The sequence below is a fragment of the Ceratotherium simum genome, chromosome 9 (genome assembly GCF_057802395.1).
Source record: "Ceratotherium simum simum isolate JZ-2026a chromosome 9, ASM5780239v1, whole genome shotgun sequence".
Taxonomy (NCBI): domain Eukaryota; kingdom Metazoa; phylum Chordata; class Mammalia; order Perissodactyla; family Rhinocerotidae; genus Ceratotherium; species Ceratotherium simum.
This window is the reverse complement of record NC_141908.1, coordinates 9,416,909-9,431,377: the sequence shown is the minus strand read 5'-3', so window position 1 is coordinate 9,431,377 and position 14,469 is coordinate 9,416,909. Positions and strand designations below refer to the sequence as shown.

Genomic DNA, 14,469 nt, shown 5'->3' with positions numbered 1-14,469 from the left:
GTCCCCTGCCCCTCTGCTCCTCCCATTTAAAATTGAGGGGCATTTAATCCACTTGAGGCCGAGGCGTCTATGAGGTGACCCAGGAGGGAAGTGCAATAAACACATACACATAATCACACAGAAACCACGAAAGCGCCATCCATCAGGACGCTGATCCACGGATCTGGATAAAGGGAATCAGCAATCGAACAGCCACTATCATACCAGGCAATTCACATACCTTCACTCTTTTAAACAAAAATTACACTTGTCATTTTACACATGAAAACACCGAAGCTCAGAGAAACAGAAAAGGCAGCTCACAGTCACAGAGCTAGGAAGTGCTAGAGTTGGAATTCTAACTCCAAAGCCCATACCATTTCTCTCAGGACGCAGCGAGCAATCTCGTCCCCATCGCCACATGGGCTTCTGTCCAGCACGTGTGGAATCCAGCCCCCGTGCTGCACTAGGGCAGGGCCACTCTTCCCACCACTGCCAGGTGCAGCTCCAGACAGGACAGCAGACCTAGTACACCAAAGTTGCTCAATCTATGTCCAGGAAAGGACATCAGTCGTGGTACAGTAAGTAGTAATCATAACAATGGCTGCCAATCACAGAGCATCTGCTCTGGGAAGGTCCTGTACGAGGAATGTTACATACATTACCCACATTTGGCCTGAGGGACAACACAGTTAATGTGTCCATTTTTCAGATGAAGACACTGAGGCTCAGGGAGGTCTCACAGCTAGAAAACAGAATCTACCTGACACCACAGCCTCCTTCCCAAACCCCACCTCTCCCACTGTGACGAGGTAATGAGGCCCAAAGGAGTCATTCGGGTCAACTCCCCATTCCTTCTGGACGGTGTCCCCAGCCCCTGGGCTCCGCCCTGGCCCAGTGTTCCAGCCCCTACCTTGGTTGAGGTAGGTCAGAGTCTCTTCATGCAGCTTCACAGCGGGGGACGTGGCGGCACACAGCACGTACTGCAGGGGTGGCAGGCGGGCCTCATTCTCGGGGGACAGCTGGGGCTCCTCCTGCTTGAAGATGGGCAAAGCGAGCACATCCCTGCAACACACAGGAGGCAGTGGTCAGGAGCAGAGCCCGGAGGAGCCCGTTGGCAAAGACAGAGCCAAGTTGGAGAGGTGGATGCAGACCACGGGCTTCCAGGGAAACACAGCAAAGCGCATCGCAGGCACTGGTTCACAAATACTCTAAGATGCTTTCAAACAGTAAACCAATCCTTGATGATTTTATTTTCACTCAACGACCCTCAAGAGATATATTCAGTCAAATCATCAAGGAGATAAAAATGCAAAGTTATCCAATACCTACAAATTACAGAAATCTCTAAGACAAAGGGACTAGCAGTAATGGAGCGAACTTGAGATGCCACAGGGTTTCCATCCACAAGAGATTGCTTGTTATAAAGTCTCGCTTTTAGAATAAGAATCTGAACAAAATTTTAATCTTTTAAGCAAACTATTCTATTTATTGGCCACTTTTCAGACCAATACAACCCTGTCCTCTGGGCTCTGCAAACCACACAAATGCAGAAACCGTTTGCCTCACTCACCCAAGTTGAGACACCCCCCCCCACCCTTCTAAAAAAAAGGACGGCTGGCCCATAACCCCTATTTTAAGGATGATACTAATGTCTCCTAAATGCAAAGCAAGAAGGAAGGACCTGGGTTTCAATTCAGTTTTCTTATCCAAATGGAAAATATTGAGATGCTCAAAGATTCTTTTCTTCCACCTTTAAACAAAATTCCCAGCCATATCCAAAATCATCAGCCTCGCATCAGTCTATGACCGGAGCACTTGCTTCTAGACGAATTTTTTAAATGCCCTTGCAAGGCAAAAAGAAATCCTTGAGAACTTGAATGACCTGCTAGCAGGAGAGACTTGTCTAAGACCTCTAAATTATGACCAGGTGCCCAAAAAGTGCTGTGCCCTTATCTTGGTAACCCTCCCTCCTCCGTGTGTCCTGCGTTATGAATCCGATTCACTGACCCCTCTTCACCATACAAACAGCAGAGTCACTGGACTGGTACAATCTGTTCCTTGTAATAAACACAATAAACGAGTGTCTCTAAAACACAAACCAAGCACACGTCCCAGCAATGTCTGAGCAATTCCCTGGAAAAAAAGTCTGGTTTGCAGCACACCTGGAAAATCTGCTGTGTGGGGGCCTCCCCTGCCACCATCCGCTGCAGTACTGCCCGGCTCCCCACGCCGCGCCTTCCGTTCACGCAACCGGGCACCCGCCCAGCCCAGTGGTTATCTAGGAACGGGGGAGAAGCGGGCAGGCCTGCTCACCTGGGCTCGCATCACTTCATGTTTGCCCAGAGCATGTTAAGTTAATAATCCATGGGCTGCTGCCTTAAAATAAAAGTTGGGGGGGGGTGCGGAGAACCATCACTCAACAGTAACTTGTTTCAAGCCTGGCATCCTTATTTGCCAAGGAATAAAAGTCACGAGAACATCAAACAGAGAAAGGGAAGAAGGGAGTAAAGGCCACTACTCTGGTGAGGTCAGACAGCCTGCAGACGTCCTGCAGAGTGAGGTGAGATCAAAATCAAAATACAAAAACCAAGGAAAAGGACAAGACCCTCACTCTCCAGTCAGGGGGACCAGTGGCATATTCACTGACCCCCACCTTAGGCTTCACTGAGGTCAACCTCTACAAGGGCAAAAACTCCAGCTTCTAAGAAGTGAAATAAAAAAAAGCATGGACCAAATGCTTCTTTCTCCATGGTCCCAAAATGACCCCAGAAACCAATATGGCTTTCTCTCCCCTCCCTTAATGCAATACCCAAATCCTAAAAGGGGCCTGAGGTATTCCACAGACAAATTTCCATCTCAGTTCCAGAGGCACCTCCCATGCCAGAGAACCATTCCCTAATGGGATGACATTTTAGGTATCCAGGAAGTTTTAAATATACTCGCCCTCCACTGAGGGTCACCTTCAAACTCATTTTTAAAATATGGTAGGGCCGGCCCGGTGGCGCAAGCGGTTAAGTGCGCGCGCTCCGCTGTGGTGGCCCGGGGTTCGCCAGTTCGTATCCCGGGCACGCACCAACGCACCGCTTGTCAAGACACACTGTGGTGGCGTCCCATATAAAGTGGAGGAAGATGGGCCGGCCCCGTGGCTTAGTGGTTAAGTGCGTGCGCTCCGATGCAGGCGGCCCGGGTTCGGATCCCGGGCGCACACAGACGCACTGCTTCTCCAGCCATGCTGAGGCCGCGTCCCACATACAGCAGCTAGAAAAATGCGCAACTATGACATACAACTATCTACTGGGGCTTTGGGGGAAAAATAAATAAAATTAAAAAATAAATAAAGTGGAGGAAGATGGGCACGGAAGTTAGCCCAGGGCCAGTCTTCCTCAGCAAAAAAAAAAAAAAGAAGAGGATTGGCAGATGTTAGCACAGGGCTGATCTTCCTCACAAAAAATAAATAAATAAATAAAATATGGCAACATGCTTAATGGCCACAAACTAAAATTTAGGCAAAACTACAACTAAAATTGCACTATGCAGTACAATAAAAACGTATTCCATTGTAGCATTTCATGCAAGGTAATGGACACAATCTTCTGCCGGGGCATTAACATCTGCCCAGTGGGCTTCCCTTTGGTGACCTCACCGCGGTCTGCAGGGAGCCCGAGAGTCCTTAGTGAAGACCCTAGACTTAGCCGTCTCCTACTACTAGGGCCCAGGAATAAAAACCAGCAGACACAGCAGTCAAACAGAGTCCCTCCTCTGCCTCCTCGAAGAGGGATGTCTTCAGGGAGGACCACTGGACAAACACCGGTCAGAAGCCAGGATTCACAGCTAACTTGTCCGGTTAAATCTGAGTGAGAACATCTTTGGGGCCAAAAACAAGCACCCAGGGTGCCTCTCACTTTACATCTGCCAACGCCAGCGACTCCCGGGGCCTCACAAGTCACTTTCTCTGAGCCCATACCAAATGCCCTTTGGGTTAAATTAGACACATTTCATAAACTGTGACTAGGATGGAAATAAAGACAGGCTAAAGCTGGTTCTGGCGAGTTCAGAAAGTGAAATGACTGCCCATTAGTCCCCCGCCAGTTGCAGAACAGGGAGAAACAATCCTCCAGCAAGTGAAGCTAACGGGGGTCCTACTCCCTTAAAGGGGCCAGGAGAGAACTTTGCAGAACAGACAGGACTGACTCTTCCCTGCAGAAGAAAGAGTCCCATCAAGGGCAATAAACCTGGGGCCTCAGGCCAGCAGACGCAAGACCACCTGGAGGGAGGGGGCACCTGCCCCTCAGCCCCCGCCCGCCGCCGTCCCGCGAGGCTGAGGCGCAGGTCGGCGCTCGCCACTCGCTCGCCCCTCGGCGCGACCAAGGACGCGGGAGAGGGCGCGAGTCTCGGAGAGGGACCCGGGCGGCGAGGGGCGAAGAGCAGGGAACCAGACTTCCCGGGACAGGCACCAGGCTGCGGGCAGGAAGTCTCCTCTTCTCCGACGCGCAGGGAGAGGAGAGACGGGACGGACCGGGGAGGCTGCCGCCGGCAGGTGTGCGCTCCGCGCCAGCCGGGTCGGCAGAGGAGGAGCCCTCGCGGGCACCGGGCTCCGCGCGCCCGCCTCCCGGCACGTCGGGTCCCGCCGGGGTCCGTCCGTCCGTCCCTGGGCGGGGTCCGGGCGGCTCTCCCTGTCAGTCCCCAAAGGGCGGACAGCGGGAGGCGGGGGCGCGGCGAGGGCGCTCGGGGCCCCGGGCCCCGGAGCTCCCGTCCCCGGACGTCCGACAGCGCTGCGCCCGTCGGGCGGGGCGGCGCGGCCCTTACCGCAGGTAGCTGCCGGAGTTGTGCTGGTTGTAGTGCTCGGGCTGCGTGTGCCAGAACAGCATGGCTGGAGCCGAGCCCGCCCCGAGCCGGGTGCGCAGCGAACGGGACGCGGGCCGCGCCGACCTCCCACCGTCGCCTGAAGACACCGCTCCCGCCGCGGAGCCGGCCGCCCAGCGCCTTTATGGACGGCCCGGGGGCGGGGCCGCGGCCAGACCCGCCCCAGGCCGCGCCGGGAGGTGGCGCCCGGCGGCCGCCGCACCTGGCTGAGCGGTCCGGCCGCGCCCTTCCCGGGAGCGAGCGCTCCTTCGGCGGCCGGCCTGGAGGGGGCGGCGCGGCCGCGGCCGGGGCCCGGCCCCCACGGGTGGGCCTCAGGTGACCCTCACCGCAGCCACGTCGGCCTCACGCGCCTCCTCCGTGTGCTGCTCCCGACCCTTTGCCCAGGGCGAGTCCCCAGAGCGCCGCCGTGGTGGGGGAGAGGCCGCTCTGAGCTCGGATGTCAGGGACCCTGGCCCAGACGCTCTCTGCCCGCCTACCTTGCTCGTTTTTTTCCATCGCACTTTACACTCCCTGAAATTGTGGTGTTTTTTTCTTTTAATTTATGCTTATGTATTGATTGTCTTTCCCAATAGAATGTAAGCTCCAAGGGGGCAAGGTCTGGACTCTCTAACTCACCGTGTTGTCCCCACTGCCTAGAAAAGCGCTTGGGACATGGTAAGTGCTTAATAAATATTTGTTGACTAAATCTGAAAAAAAGGAATGCATCAAATGAGTAATCAGAGAAGGCTTCCTGGAAGAGGTGACATTGAGCTGAGGCCTTATGCTTGTGGCAGAAATATCTCTGAACATCTAGAGAGAAGGCGGTTCCAGGCAGGGGCAATAGTAATTGCCAAGGCCCTGAGGCTGACCTTCTTCTGCATGGCTGCGACTGGGTGACCTAGGGGAGAGCTTAGGAGATGAGGTAGGAGACGTGGGTGGGGCAGATCACAGAGGGCCTGGCAGGCCCTGGCAAGGAGCTGAGATTTTATCCTGTGTGTTTTAAGCAGAGGACTTGCATATCTGGTTTGCCTTTTGGAAAGCTCGGTCTGGAAGGAGTGTGGACAGTGGGTCGTGGGGACGAGGCAGTTAGGAGAGAGTGGAGGTCAAAGAAACAGACCCACACTGCATGGCACAGCGACGGCTCAGGCGAGCTGGATGTTCTGTCCCTGAGGCTTCACGGAACTGAATGAAATCTCCGAAGACCCGGACCCAGAACTCTCCGCTCCCGCAAGCAGGGAAGCATAGAGGTGGATAAAATCCCCTCACTCTGCTCTCTCAGTTCCCCTTCCTCCAGCCACAGGTCTCAGCTGGCAAGCCGCTTCCTCAGCAGCTCTCCGGCGGCTACCTCCCCACTGCTCTTCTGCCCTGTGCCACCCAGATCCCTCTTCAGGGAAGGGCTTGTTTCACCAGCCACAGGGAGTGCCGACAGCCGGCGGCCCGCAGCCCCCAGGGATCCACCTGGCCCAAGGTCGCACCCCTGTGGGGGTGGTCCTGATGACTATCGCGACAGGAGTATAAGTCTGGCCATCTCCGCTCATGGGCTGTTCTAGCCCCAGGAGTCCCCATGGGGCCAGTCGAAGCTGTCACGGGACATGGCTCAGTCCACTCCTGCTTCCTTCCCGTCCCTTGCACAGGAGTTCATCTCAAGGGAGCTTCCTAATAAATGTACTGAACGCTGAGCTCCATCTGAGGGTCCGTGACAAGCACAGCATTTAAATGAGAGGCGCTCTGGGGTGGTGTGGAAAGAGCGTGTCCTTTACCGGATTCCTCCACTGGACAGACACCCCCAGAGCACCTGCCACGTGCCAGCTGTGGCCCTGGGTGCCGGGGTGCAAGCTGGCGTTCTAACTGGAGAGGCCAGCGGGTGAGCCCCGATCACGGGGCAGTGTGGTCGAGGAAGTAGAGGCTGCTCTGGGAATACGAAGGAGGACTTTGGAGCTCTGGAAAGTCTCCCGGGGACAGTGACGTCTCCTCACAGATGGGTGGGTGGACGCTAGGCCAATCTGTGAAGCGGGGCATGGAGGAGGGTCTCCAGCTGAGCACACAGCATGTGCAAAAGCCTGGAGGAAGAGCACCAAACGTGTGAAAGAGATTACAATGGCTCAGACCTGGGTTTCCCACCTGGCTCTGTCGGGGTGTGTGACCCTGGGTGGGGTGAATTGACCGCGTGCTGCTTCTCCCGTTAACATGGCCCTGGGACTTGCCTTGACCATAGAATGCAGTGGAAATGATGCTGTCCTGGTTCAGGCTGGCCGTGGGAGGCCAGGCAGCTTCTGCCTCCCCTGTGCAGAGAGTATAGCTGCCCTGTTGGAGAGCAAGGCCCACCGGCCCCAGTCGTTCTGGCCACCAGCGGAGGCTGTCTTGGACGTGCCAATGGCTCTGCTTTAACAGACCATGTGGAACAGAAATGAGCTGTCCCACGGAGCCATGTGCAAAATGCAGATGTGGGAGCAAATAAATGGTTGTGGTTTTAAGCCACTAAGTTGTGGAATGCCCTGGATACCAACAGAGAGATGATATACTAGGCCCTTGGAACCTCGGTTTTGCTGTTGGTAAAATGGGATTAATAAGGCTGAGTGTCAGGGTTGTGATGAAACTTAGGGCCAGTGAGTGTACCCTCTCAGGAGTGACCGACTCTGTACATTCGAGGTGACTGCACGCCTTCTCTCCTCTCCTGGATTCTGACTCTCTTAAGGGTAGGATCTGGGAATGCCCACAGAGACTGCATCGGCGTCATGCCGTGTGAACTAGAATGCACATCCCTGCTGTGACTCATCGTGTTGCAGGGCGCAGTCAGGCCCCATCTGGACCCCAGTGGCTTCCAGTCCAGTGAGGAGAAGACAGATGTGCAGGAGACGGCATACCAGTCCCTTTTTTTATTTTGTAAATATCCACAATCCACTTTCGGTGGAAATTGACTTTTTCTCTGTGCCAGCCCTGGTGCCATACACTGGGATCTCCCAGTGCTACGAAGTAGGCACATCACCCATCTTACAGATGAAGAAACTGAGGCTCAGGAGGCTGAATGCCACAGCTGGGTTTTGAGGCCAGAAGTGAGAGTTCAGGGCCTGTGCTCTTTGGCTACCATTCCTTCCTAAGGCACCGCATTCCTGTCTTGGCACAAGACTGGGCAAGTGTGCTGTGATCAGATGTGTGTCTGCACCCAAGGAGTAGCCCAGGCCCCCACGAGGCCCCTGGTGTGCAGGGATTTGCTCCTGGGGAGAGCCTCTCCCAGAGACCCCGTTGCCCTAACAGGCTTGGCAGACAGTGAGTTGCCAAAACACAGAGTGTGCAGTGTTCTCAGGCTGGAGGCCGGGCGGCCCTCGCTGCTGTGCACACTGCCCAGGTGGAGAAATGGGGTGGGCCCAGGGCTGGCAGGAGGGAGCCCTCCCAGACTTGGTCACTGGCCTGCCAGGCCCTCTACAGTACCTCAGACCCTGACTGGTGCCGAAGGGCAGGAGATAGGCAGGAAGCGCCCATCTGCTGAGCCCCAGCTCCGCACAAGCGTTGATATAATTAACGCATTCTGTCCCCACTGCACCCCTGCAGGGTTCAGTGTGATTCCCCAGGAGAGAAAACAGAGGCTCTGAATTCTGGGGTGACTTGCCCAAGGTGAGGTGGCTGAGATTCAAGATTTGAATCCAGGCCATCTGACTCTGGACCTCCATACTCAGTCCTCTGTTTTGGTACAGCCCCTCGACACCCAGGCTAGGCCAGGGCATGGGTGAGGCAGCTGTGCAAAAGATTCTGGCCCAACCTTGACCACACCCAACCTGCACCAGACAGCTGGGGGCGGCTGGGGTCTCTGAGACTCTCAGGAGCTGACAGCCCTACTGGGAAGGCACTGATCTTCCTGGAGTCTTTGTCCCCACCAGGCTCTGGAATCTTCTAGGCAGGGGCCATGTCCTCCTCCGAAATGCGTCCCCTGCACCTGGCACAGGGTCATCACAGAGAGGCTACTTATGAGCTGCTCATTCAATTTGACTGACCTGAAACACAATGCCAGATGAGGAACAGTGTGTGCCAAGGTGCAGAGGGAGAAAGAGTGTGGTTCTCCAGGAATACAGTTAAGGCTGAGCCATGGGACAGCCCGCTAGAGTAAGAAGGGGCCAAGTGACCTCTGACTTCCGGGGAGTGGACTGGCCATGTCGCCTTTGGCAAGTCACTTAACCTGTCTGTTGCCGATAGTGCAATGGACATTTATTGAGGCGTGCTCTTGGGGTCAGCAGCTGTCGAGGAGTGAGGGAGAGAAGGATTGGGGAGAGAGGCGAGTTAAGCTGTAAGACCTCAGTGGATCCTGTAAAAGCTCTGGGGCCAGGATGGGCCACAGAGTTGTCTAGAATTTGGGCAGGGGAGTCAGGCCTTTGTATCCTCACACTGACCAGTCACGGTCAGAGGCAGGTTTCCCCTGGGGAGGGGACGTGACTTTGGGCAAAGCGACTCAGAGCGGGGGCGAGTCCTGGAGAGGGCCCAAGTCGGTGCTATCAACTGCCAGTGCCCCCCTGAGGGCCTCGGCGCAGGAGGGGACACCTTGGCTGGGCATGGCAGCACCCACCACACTCCCCGAGCTGAGTCTTCATCTGTGGGATGAAGGCGATGCCTGCTCTTGGAGCTGTTGGGAGGACTAAGGGGGACAATGCGTGAGCCTGCAGGGCACTCTCTGCCACCCTCCCTAAAGACTTTGAGCTTTTCAGCTGCACATCACCAGTCTAATTTTTTTTTATTGCAGTAACACTGGTTTATAACATTGTATAAATTTCAGGTGTACATCATTATACTTCTATTTCTGCGTAGATTACATCATGTTCACCACCCGAATACTAATTACAACCCATCACCACACACATGTGCCTAATCATCCCTTTCACCCTCCTCCCTCCCCCTTCCCCTTTGGTAACCACCAATCCAATCTCTGTCTCTATGTGTTTGTTTGTTGTTGTTTTGATCTTCTACTTATGAGTGAGATCATACGGTATTTGAGTTTCTCCCTCTGACTTATTTTGCTTAGCATAATACCCTCAATGTCCATCCATGTTGTCACAAATGGCTGGATTTCATCATTTCTTATGGCTGAGTAGTATTCCATTGTATATATACCACATCTTTATCCATTCGTCCCTTGATGGGCACTTAGGTTGCTTCCAAGTCTTGGCTGTTGTGAATAACGCTGCAATGAACACAGGGGTGCATGTATCTTTACGCATTGGTGTTTTCAAGTTCTTTGGATAAATACCCAGCAGTGGAATAGCTGGATCATATGGTAGTTCTATCCTTGATTTCTTGAGGAATCTCCTACTGTTTTCTATAGTGGCTGCACCAGTTTGCACTCCCACCAGTATGAGAGTTCCCTTCTCTCCACATCCTCTCCAACACTTGTTTCCTGTCATGTTAATTATAGCCATTCTGATGGGAGTGAGGTGATATCTCATTGTAGTTTTGATTTGCATTTCCCTGATAGTTAATGATGTTGAACATCTTTTCATGTGCCTGTTGGCCGTCTCTATATCTTCTTTGGAGAAACATCTGTTCCGGTCTTTTGCCCATTTTTTAGTTGGGTTGTTAGTTTTTTTGTTGTTGAGATGTATACCAGTCTAATTTTTAATTACTTCTCGAATGTTCAAAAACCCCATGGGCTAGTTAGGACTACATTCTGCTGCAAGTAACCAAAAACCCAAAATTAAAATGGCTTAAATCAGGTAGAGGCTTATTTCTCCCTCAAGCTCTAAAAGTCTAGAGTTAGCACCAGCCAGTACAGTACCCGTGAATCACATGTGGCCATTGAGCACTTGAAATATGTCTGGTCTTAATTGAAATGTGTTGTAAATGTAAAGTACACACCAATTCCAAAGACTCTATGTGAAAAAAGAATGTAATGTAGTCCGTCAGTAATTTTATACTGATTACGTGACAAATGATAATATTTTGAATATTTTGAGTTAAATACACTATATTATCAAAATTAATTTCACCTATTTATTTTTAGTTTTTTTAATGTGACTACTAGAAATTTTAAATTTAAATATGTGGCTTGCATTGTATTCCTGTTGGACAGAACTGGCCTAGAGCAGTGGTTCTCAACCAGAGGTGACTTTGCCCCCCAGAGGACATATGGCAATCTCTAGAGACCTTTTTGGTTGTCACAATTTGGGGAGTGGGGTGCGTCTAGTGGGTAGAGGCCAGGGATGCTACTAAACATCCTAAAATGCACAGGACAGCCCCCTACAACAAAGAATTATCTGGCACGAAATGTCAATAGGGCTCAAGTTGAGAAACTCTGATCTAGAGGTAATTAGTGCATGGCATTCTACAGTGTCAGGAACCAGCCTTCTTATACCTTGTTTCTTTGCCATGTGTACCTTCTATTTACAAAGTCATGGCACAAAATGGCTACTGGAGCTCCAGCCATTATGACAGTATCCTTGCCAGCCACAAAGAGGAAGGGCAGAATAAGGGCACACCTTCTCTCTTCAAGGAAGATGTTACACACCACTTCTGCTTACTTCCCATTGATTAGAACCTAGTCACCTGGCCTCACCTTGCTGTATGGGAAACTGGGAAATGTATTGGTGTGGCATGTGCTCAGCTAAAAATCAGTGTTTCTTACTGGGGAAGATGGGAGAATGGATGTGAGGGGGAGACTAGTATCTGCCATTCCTCACCAGGGGCACCAGGCAAGGACTATTATTCCCATTTTACAGATGAAGAAACAGAGGCACCAGGATAAGGGAACTTGCCCGGACACAGAGTAAATGGCAGACTCAAGCACGAACTGAGGTCTCCTGACTTCCGGTTGTCTCTTCATCACACCCTGCCACCCTACAAACTTGACTAAATCGTGTTTTTATCCCTTGAATCCCATCGGTCAATTGCCCATATTGTCACCATGATGCCAGTTTCTGTCAAGAACTTTACTCGCTGTCTCAAGAGAAGAGAGTGACTTCTCAAAGATGCTCCTTCCAATTCAGGTAAAGTCTGGAGTTTACTTAATAGCACCATACCAGTCTCAGTTTCTTAGCTTTGACAAATGTACATAGTAACCTAAGATGTTAGCAGTGGAGGAAACTGGGTGAAGGGTACCTGGGAATTCTCTGTGTTATATTGGCAACTTTTCTATGAGTATAAAATTATTCCAAAATAAAAAGATTCTTTAAAAAAAAATTTCCTTCAGAGTTCAAATAGTCAAATTGATACCTTTGGGCTTGGGGGGTTTGGTTTCCTTAAAGCAAAATCACCTGCGTCATTGGCATTTATCACATATTCCAACAGATAACTACTGTACATCCAGCCCTGAGCGTGCTCCTAGCTGCGTGAGACGTATGGTTACTAGCTCCGCTAGTTCTCACAATGGCCCGATGAGACAGCTGACTTGCCCATTTTACAGATGAGGCTCTGGAGGCCCAAGAGGTCAGGCAACCTGCCCAGGGGCACATAACCAACAAGTGGAGGAGCTGGGATTTGAACCCCAGTCCCTCCCACTCCAAAGACCCCGCTACTGCCCTCTGCCAACTCTCCCCTCTCCACCTAGATTCTCCCATTAGTCTTTTGGACCGTCAAGTATCCTCATTCTGATGAGGACTACCCTACTCCCCGCCCAGCAGTGACAGCGAACGGCCCTGGGCGGTGGGGCCACATGCGCTTTGGCACAGTGCCTTCCCTCCAGGGGCCAAACAAGAGCCCTGTTATCTGCTTTACGCCTCCTTCTGCAAACCTCCCCAGCTACAAGCCAGCCTCTACAGGGAGGCCACAGGCAGCAGCTCTTCCCCAAAAGGCTGCTGCTCCAGAGAAATTGGGGTAAGCCGTGAGTGAGACTGCAGAGCCCCTCCCCAGGGGCACAGCCGAGGCATCGAAGCTTCCTGCTCATTGCCCCATTTAACTCTGTCAACGTCCTGGGAGGTAGATGTCATTACACTGATGGGAAAACTGGGGCTCTGAGATTCAGCCACTTGTCTACACTTGCACAGCTGGAGGGTAGTGGAGTCAGGATGGGGCCCAGCCCCATCTGGCTCGAGAGCCCATGCCCTGTCCACTGTGCCGGGCTGAAGGGACAGCAGCCGGCTGGGGCCAGACTCGGGGACGTCACCCCAGGAAGGCAGAAGAAGTTGGACAAGGCTGCAGAGCCTTGATGCCTAAGAGAAGGAAGCAGGATTCAGACTCAGAGAACTTTCTTATCCTCCCTCTCTAGAAAGGCTGGCTCCCTGCCTTTATACACAGAAGTCTCCTGCCCTGCCTGACGAGTTCTCTTCCTCCTACTCATTCATCCCAACCCTGCCCAGAAAGAGGATGGACCAGGATGCATCTTCCCCAAACCCTCCACGATGAAGTGAAGACTTCTTTTTTTAGGATGTAAATGAATAAAGGCAAATAGAATGGGAAGAGACCACAGCCACAAAGGTTTGGAGTCTGGAAAGCAGATGGGTAAGGGAAAAGAGGTTTTGCAGAGAGAGAGAGAAGCAGAGCTGGCAATGGACAAAACCACGGAGCAACCTGATTATCATGTCAGAACCTCCAAAGGCTGGGAACCCAGCACTGTTGTTCCCCTGGGGAAAGGATGGAAAGGAGGATCAGTTGAAATCTACCAAGAAAGCTAAAGCTTTATCTCCCCCATCCCTCTCCATGCCCAGGGTACACCGGGGACTCCTGAACTGGGGGTTTTAGTCCAGGTCCTCCAGGAAGCAGATGCCAAGAGTGTAAGGATTTTATTAGGGAACTGCCTGTGTGCGGGAACATGAGGAGCCCAGGAGGCCAGGAGAGTCGGCAGACTGTGATGCGGGTCTGACCACGTGGAGGAGAGAGGGAAGGAGATTGAGGGGAAGCATCCAGGACGGCCCTGTGCTCTGAGGGGGGTTGGTAGTGCATCTCCTGGGAACAGCCTGCTGTGGCATCCCTGCCACACTCCGTGGGGGGCTGGGAGGAGACCACGGAAGAGTGTCCTCAGCGAGAACCAGGTGGGATTGGAGAACTGTCTCTCACTTTGAGGTCTGCAGGCATATTCTCATGGCCACCACTAGGGCCAACAGGAAGACATAGGGGCAGGGGTACCGTGCTGAAAATGGAAATGAAATGAATGTTTATACAATGAATGCTGACAGCCCAGCCCTCTCCCTCCCCTGAGCCCACCCCCATCCAGTTGCATTCCCAGAATGCCAGCTGTCCAGCCTGCAATCTCTAAGCAGGATATTGGAAGAATTTTCTTGAAGAATTTGACATTGGGGGCTCCCAATGAAAGAGCCAAGTCAGATCACCTTACAGTCACAGTCAGTCAACAAGCCCCTCCCATACATTCTGAGCTACCAATCAGCTGTTTGGTCCCTCTTAATATGAGCAGAAAATCATGGCTCACCCAGCATGTGACAAAGGGCTCTGACATAAAAGATACAGACCAAAACACACAAATATGGGTGTAGGGGGTTAGAGTGGGAATCAACTGGAAGGGAGTGGAGACTACTCAGAGAGGAAACGTTAAGAACTTGATCAGCGTGGCATTGGCCATCCCTGAGCTAGAGCTTAGGATGGAATGGACGGTTCCCTGTCCTTTGGCCAAACCTCGTGAATAACGCACACATCGTGCATTTCACCAGGGCTGCAGAGAGTGGTTGCATAGTTTGTGCACTGCCTGAAGCACAGGCCAAGGGGGACTAGAGGAGC

At 52.5% G+C, this 14,469-nt stretch overlaps 1 protein-coding gene across 2 annotated transcripts in view; it reads right to left on the bottom strand.

Annotated features, from left to right (window-relative positions):
• TFCP2L1 (transcription factor CP2 like 1) overlaps positions 1-4,926 on the bottom strand; it is a 58,215-nt gene extending 53,289 nt beyond the window's left edge. The window contains exons 1-2 of one of the 2 annotated variants that reach the window (XM_004423908.3): positions 4,789-4,926; positions 893-1,044 (exon numbers count right to left, since the gene is read on the bottom strand). In XM_004423908.3, coding sequence (XP_004423965.1) covers positions 893-1,044; positions 4,789-4,850 — 214 coding nt within the window. In that variant the 5' untranslated portion in view covers positions 4,851-4,926. Of the gene's footprint in view, positions 1-356; positions 857-892; positions 1,045-4,788 lie in introns of those variants that run through there. The other variant, XM_087435034.1, reaches the window with a different exon arrangement.
• Between the last annotated feature and the right edge of the window lie 9,543 nt (positions 4,927-14,469).